Source organism: Pundamilia nyererei, unplaced genomic scaffold (assembly GCF_000239375.1).
Source record: "Pundamilia nyererei isolate P.nyererei 1_Seehausen unplaced genomic scaffold, PunNye1.0 scaffold00428, whole genome shotgun sequence".
NCBI classification, from domain to species: Eukaryota; Metazoa; Chordata; class Actinopteri; order Cichliformes; family Cichlidae; genus Pundamilia; species Pundamilia nyererei.
The window spans coordinates 60,722-68,045 of NW_005187829.1; the positions used below are offsets into that span (position 1 = coordinate 60,722).

General features: G+C 39.5%; 1 protein-coding gene across 2 annotated transcripts in view; it reads left to right on the forward strand.

Moving 5' to 3' along the window:
• The window catches only part of vasna (vasorin a), a 35,477-nt gene extending 28,462 nt beyond the window's left edge, over nucleotides 1-7,015 (forward strand). For both annotated transcript variants that reach the window (XM_005753442.1, XM_005753441.1), the window contains one exon: nucleotides 3,211-7,015. In XM_005753442.1, the coding sequence (XP_005753499.1) occupies nucleotides 3,232-5,322 (2,091 nt within the window). In that variant the 5' untranslated portion in view covers nucleotides 3,211-3,231 and the 3' untranslated portion in view covers nucleotides 5,323-7,015. The remainder of the gene's footprint in view (nucleotides 1-3,210) is intronic.
• Nucleotides 7,016-7,324: the final 309 nt, after the last annotated feature.

A 7,324-nucleotide genomic window follows, 5' to 3' on the forward strand; every position in this document is an offset into this window, starting at 1 on the left:
CCAGACACGGCTAGTGACGTCAGACTGAACAATCGGATAAAGAGCTATTCTATTCTATTCTAGAATATTCACAGAGGCTGTAAACGTGCATGTCCTGACAGTGGTTAGTTGGCAAGCGCAAGCCCTCAAGATTACCTACACACTTGGATTTGCAAACATATTCTATAAAAGCCTATAAAGGCTAGCTTAAAGAGTGTAATACTCCAACCATTCATATTCCAGTCGTTCCTCTCCTTTCATCACACTATTCACTTAGCAAGTGTGTCAGAGGTAGCACCCTAAAGAACTGAAAGGCAGCTATAATGTTCTGTAAACAACAACTGACTTCACACGAAGAAAGCTCCAGACTCTCGAGTGCAGTGGCTTTAAATAAAGACATTCTCCTGAACAAAAGCCCGTCATAGCAGAAATAGTTCAGTGGAGCACGCTGTCAGCTTAGATCTTTTAATTGTATGCATTAGGGTGTGCATTGTAGTTTGTGTCTGTAGCTTTTGTTTGTTTTGTTTGTTTTTTTCCCACTAGTACTGGTTTGGTGACTAAATGGTAAATGGTAAATGGCCTGCATTTGTAAAGCAAAGTAATGCCAGGCAAAGTTAGCCCTGCAGCAGACTGGTGACCTTTCTGGACAAGCAAAAAAAACCTGAATGATGGATGGATATATTGCTTTGATAAATGGCCACAAAATGTTACTCACACCAGTAACTTTGGGTCTGAAAACATGTCTTTGCATTGCTGTTTTGTTTTTTAACCTAAAAGTTCAAACACCAGTTAAAATTACTAGTATATGCAGACTTGCAGGTTTGTAAAGCTGTTCAATTTAGTGTCCGTGTTTATTTCTTATTGGACATGAAGTGTAACAGTGTTGTTCTCTTTGGCAAAAACTAGCAAAGTGACCAGTTTCCCACATAGATACAGTATGGCATCAAGAGACAAAAATCAGAGATAAGATTCTAATTCCCAGACAGTGTGCTGTGATCTGTATAAAACAGCATTAGAAACATTCTAACTGGTCCTGGAAGATCAGTTAAATAAAAGTGTGTCTTTAGGTTAACAGAGAATCAAGAGAGCAGCAGGTCAGAGCACCATCCATATTAATTCATCTAAAAAAAAATCTTGTGTTGTGTTCAAAACACTTGTCAGCACCACTTTTTTCCATTCCTGTCACTACATAAAGAATTTCCCAGAATATTGCAAATTCCTACTTTCATGTTATGAGGTGAAGGGAATGAATGGCGGAGAAATAGGGCAGGGAGGGAATAGAGGTATGGCCCTATGTGTGCACGCCTGACTTTAATAAAACATCTTAGGTTTCTCCTTGACTTCCGCCTCAGGATTCCTGGAAAGGGCAATAGTGTGAGAGTTTAACAAATAGAAACCAGGCCAAGGGAGTGGAGGGGAGAGAGAGGAAGATGAAAGACAAAGAGCTGATGTAATGTTAAGGATGGTGACTGAAATGCACATTGATAAATGGTGTACCATAATAGGAACATTTAAACATGTAATTATAAAAAAACAGCAACATATTTGTAAGTTAATTGTTTTTTACATTTTTCATTATTCCACAGCAGAACAGTTTGTTACTGTTTTTATGCTCAATCCAGACACATTATTAAAACTTCTTTACTCACTACACAGCAGTTATACATTTAAGTGCATTTTTTGTGTTTTTTCTTTCTTTTTGGGTGAGCTGCATACATGGGGCTTATTTTTATTCTTCCTATAAGACATGTGACTATAAACAATAAAAGTGGGCAAAGTAAAGACGCTTGATGACACTATTATCTCTTTGTAGAGCACTGTTTGTACACTACCTTGTAAAATCTTGTGCTGATTAAGAGGGAAGCGGGATGAGATTTAAAAAACATTCACACATCCACTGGAAAATTAGTTGGAAATTTTCAATGCAGTGCTTGAATTTTCCACAGTTTTCTACTGTCCTGTGTTTTTTGGCACTATAAAACAATAGTGTAATGTGTCTGTCAGCAAACCATATTCGCCTCAGATATGTTTGTATATGGGAGACTTGCGGCTGTGCATGTCATGCTTCACTGCAGCAGACTGGGTTTCACGGGCTAAAAACGATGCCATAAACACAAAGAAGTGGCTGAACTGACTTCTTATCTACTCAGAAATAGTCACCCTGGGTGGCCTGTGCTAACCTCTCACTTAACCTATGGGCCTTTATCCCTGGGAAGGATGATCATTACAGATATGAAAAGCAAAGGCACTATAATGAGGCTCTAGGCATTATATTTTGCATACATATTTGTGTTTATGGAAATAAAGTTTTGTTTTTTTTAGCATAAGTTAGGGCTGCTCAATTATGGCAAAAATTATAATCACGATTATTTTCACTGAAATTGAGATCTTGATTATTTGACGATATTTATTTAACAATAACAATGTATTGAATAATGACTTTAAAAAAAATGTCAAAAAATAATATAAAATAGTGTGCAAATACTGATAACAGTGCGAATGTTTGCAATATAAAAAAAAAAAATGTAAACATCTATGTTTAATGATCTTTGCAGTGTTGCTCTGTGGTGCAGCTACGACACCGTAGCAAAGTTTACACACTATGTCTACTTGATCCACGTCTGACTCCGCGAACCCATAATGTTTCTGCACCACTGAAGTTTTTTACCTCTCTTTTCAACCAACAGCAGTCACTCTCCTCTCCAAATAACTTCTGCTTAGCTTTCCGAGCTTCCCTCGGGTCCTCTTAATTGTTGTGACGCGTGTTCGAAATGCAGAGAGGTGCGCTCGATTTGCCACACAGCGCGAGAGTAAAGCACGAGGGAGGGGCTAATAATCGGCTCAGTCATTTTTACTAATCCTTGAAAGCCCAGATCGTAATTTAGATTTAAATTCGATTAATTGAGCAGCCCTAGCATAAGTATGTGTGTATCCACCTCATTGTACTTTTCTATATTTCTGTGTTCTTTGATACTTGAATTTCTTCCTTTGGACATGTTTTATGGAACTGTTGCATTTCTTATTAAACAAAACGAATCTAAGTTTGAGTACGAGGCTGACAAAATTCTTAAATAATATTCATTTATTTCATAGAGTAGTTAATTATATTACCTGTAGAGCTATTTATAAATTACCAGGGTTTATGTTTCAATTTGTCTTGTAAATATGGGCACCTTAGCAAGCAACTAATGATTGACACTAACCATTTTCTATTCCACTTATGTCTTTCAGATTTGCAAGCCTTTCATCGCCATGATACAATACTTCCTGCTCTTTGTCCTGTCTTCTGGGCTGGTGTTATCATCTGACTGCCCAGCAAGCTGTGACTGCCCAATGCAGGGGTCTATATTCTGCATTAATCTTCCTGCCCCCATTGTGCCTCGTGTCCCAACAACGACACAAAATCTCTACATCTTCCAAAATGCCATCATTACTTTGGCTCAAGAAGACTTCAAAGGTCTAATGGAGTTGGAGCTTTTAGATCTGAGCCAGAATGAGCTTACAGAGATTCCGGATGGTGTATTTGAGATGTTGTCAAAACTGAGGAACTTAGACTTGTCCACTAACCAGATTACCCATATATCCAAAGGCAGTTTTTCTGGCTTGGTACAGCTGGAGAGGCTGTATCTTCATTCAAATCGCATACAGAGCATTCATTTGGAAGCTTTTGAAGGTTTAGAAAAGTTGCTAGAACTAAAACTGCAAGGGAATCAGCTAACCTCGCTCCCATCACTTCAGTTCCCCAGTCTTCTCCTTTTAGACCTCAGCAACAACAATATTCCAACTTTGAGTCCCTCAGACCTACAGACTCCCCACCTGGAGACACTTAAGGTGGCCTCTCTAAAGCTTACTACTCTACATGAGGATCTCGTAGCCTCCCTGAAGAATCTTCATGAGCTAGACATTTCATCAAACCAGTTAGCTGAGGTGCCCAGGGCCCTAAAACATGATTTCCTAAAAGGGCTGACCAAGCTGAGCTTGGCTGGCAACCCATTGGGGGATCTGAGGGTGGAGGACTTTGATAAATTATCTGGGCTTCAAGAACTGGATCTCAGTAGTCTAAATCTCCAGGGATTCCCACCACATTTTTTTCACACTTTCCCCAAGTTGAGAACCCTGACAGCAGCTAAGAATCCATTTGACTGTTTGTGCCCATTAGCCTGGTTCCCTGTCTGGCTAAAAGAGAAGAAAGTGATTCTTGAGAGACATGAAGAGACCAGATGCCACTTTCCTCTAGTTAATGCTGGGAAGATGCTTTCAGAACTGGATCACAAAGATTTTGGATGTCCATCAACCACAACATTGCAAATGGGCTCTCCCATTGGAAGTACTTCTGTTCCACAGTTGCCATACACATCTCCAAGAACAACCCATACCAATGCTATTCCTCCTCCTCCACCACCTAGTGAAGAAACTATCTCTCCAAAAACAGAACCTCCAGTCTTCCCAAGCTCCACCAGTGGGCAATACGAGCACTTTTGTCCACCAAACATCTGCCTTAATGGTGGCACTTGTTATTTTGACCCAGTGGGAGAACTCGGCTGTTTGTGTCTGTCAGGGACATTTGGCCTCTACTGTGAAAATATGGATGATGTTCCTCAACCACCAGCAACTGAAGATTCTATAGTTACCACCGAGATGCCTGATAAACTTGATGCCATCAGTTCACGTCAGGTGACCTCCACATCAATCCTTCTTGACTTGCATCGGTTTATCAAGTCACAGCCGCATATTCGTGGCATCAAGTTGACCTACCGTAACCTCTCAGGGCCTGATCGCCGATCCATTACACTGAATGTTCCACCCAACTATCCTGAATACACTTTACGTGGTCTGAGACCAAACTGTACCTATTCAGTCTGTGCTAGTCCTTTGGGAGAGAAAATCAGCTCTCGGGCCAACAACTCTGCTGAAATGGGGTCATGTACAGAGGCTCGTACTGAAGGGATTCCAGTGACATCCTCAGAGCCCTGGGTGGAGACACAGGCATCTATGACATATACTCTCATACCTGCTTTAGCTGCTCTTGCACTGGTGCTGGGATTGGCTGTGGTGGCTGGGACAATCATCTGTCTAAGGAAAAGGAAGCAGGCCAATTCTGGATTGGAGCCTGAACTGGGCCCCACTGATCCTGATCCCATGGAACTGGAGGGGAAACCTTGTCTGGAGAATGGAGGAAACGGTACAACACCCCTCAAACAGCCGGAGATCGATCATTGTTTTACTCCTCAGCCACTTCCATACATGCAACAAAACGGGGGGTTGGACTATGTAGCACTCTTAGTGCAAGGCCACTGCCCTTCAAATAACAATGTTACGTCACTAAAACCATCTTATTTCTAACTGTTGGGAAGATTTTGTAAAGACTCCCCTTCCATAGTTTCTGATCCTGATATCGCTCACTTAGTGATTGAAATCGAATTTTCAGTCCAAACATCCAAAATTCAAAAAGTGGCACTTACTATCCTTTCAAGGTCAAAAGGTGGCACAACAAAGTGGATGATTTATTTCAGAGTCAGTGAATGGTAAAATTACGATGACATCATATTGGAAATTTGCAAAATGAATGGGAAGTGGTTTAAAAGTCATCAAGCAGGATTAGATGGTGGTGAAACCTAACTGAGTGCAATTTACTAGAAAGGTCTTAGCGAACTGAAAACGGAAGTGCCTTTTGCATTGACGCAGCTGTAACTGACAGTTCTTTTTTAAAATTTTTTGTTTATAAAACAGAAACAATGTGACTGAGTTGTAATCCTGTTGCTGGATTTAGTAGATATGGTATGGGGAAAGTGCCTGAGTGTTTGAGCTACAGAACTGGATCACGTCACTGGTGTATATGAAAACACCTGGACCACACGTCCCAATACAAACTGGAGTTTCAACCAACTCTGACCGCACCATAAGGATTATAAAAAGATCTTGCACTGAAAAAAACATTTGGATTTTCCTTTCAAATGTTCCACTTATAGACTGTCACAAGGTTAATGCTCAAAAGGAAGTGGAATTAATAAAAATATTTTGAAAATCAGCATTAAGCTGAAGACCATATGAGCTGTGTGAACTCTATATTATGTTGTGGACAGTATCTGAAACAAAAACATGCAAGTGTCTTGTGCAGATTTGGATTCTTCTGACCCATCAACCATAATTCTGCCACATCATTTGTTTTTTGTGGGAAATATATTTGCTGTGAAAGGTAAATGGGAACGGACTTTGCCTGCATTGTTCTGTGCCATCAGAGGCAGATTATTAGTGTTTAGTTGATATTATGGTATTCCATTTTTGTCATGTATTTTTGTATTTTTAGCATGTCTTTTGTTTTTTTTTTGTTTTTTTTTGCAGTATTGCTAACATGAGTTTAAACAGTAATTGTCCCTGCCTATAAACCCATGCATAAATGGTGGATTTTTGACTGTCCTGAGTGGAGAAGTAAATGGAGAAGTAAATCAAAGCTAAAGTTCTCCAAAGATGAGATCCAAAAGCAGCGAGGAGTAATTAAATATCTACTAAAAGCTGATTCATAAAACTACTTTAATTAAAACTCAGCCATTCTTACATAAAATACAGACTGCTTTTTGTTTTTTCCAAAATTTAAACTGAATGTAAAAGTTCAGTGTCAGATACTTTAGTCTCTCTGCCAGGTCTGCCTCCACTCCACAAAGACATAGTTAAACAAGGCTCAGACTGTTTTTGAACAGTAAAGATCCCTAAACTGTTCAAAGGCCTTCAGCCTCAGAGCTCACTCCTATAAAGCAGCACACACGTGCCAAGAAAGGAAGTTCAAAGATTTAGAGTTTTAGGCACTAGTTTTCTCCTGGGGCTGCTGACTGTATCGTTCCAGTGATATCGTCTAGACAGTGGCCCCTTTAGCTTTTTGTTTGCTATTACCCTCTTACTTGTCTGCCCCTTGACTTTAATCATCATCATTGTGTGTTTTTGGTCAGTGACTATTATTGGTTTGTGTAGTTTTGCTTGTTTACTGCCAACCAGACTGTGAAATGTAAATGCTAAAAGCAATGAAATGTATCTGTTTTATTTTTTTTTCTCCTGTCTGGGGTAGAGATTAAATAATTTTTTGCAGTTTTTTATATCTTCTTCCTTAAAAAAAAGGATTCATACTCTATCACTGAGTATAATAGGTTTACAACATTGCTCCCGAGCCTTACCGACATCTTTTAGTGTCATATTACATGCTGATGTGGATTTCGAGAACAATAGAGCCTTTATTTTGTCTCACAACATATGGCATTGCATCAAATTACAAACTAAAAATGAAGCACCATGCAATCAATTTTTGTGAGGATTTTGACAAAAAAAAGGCCTTATTTGATTCTTAGTTATCTAA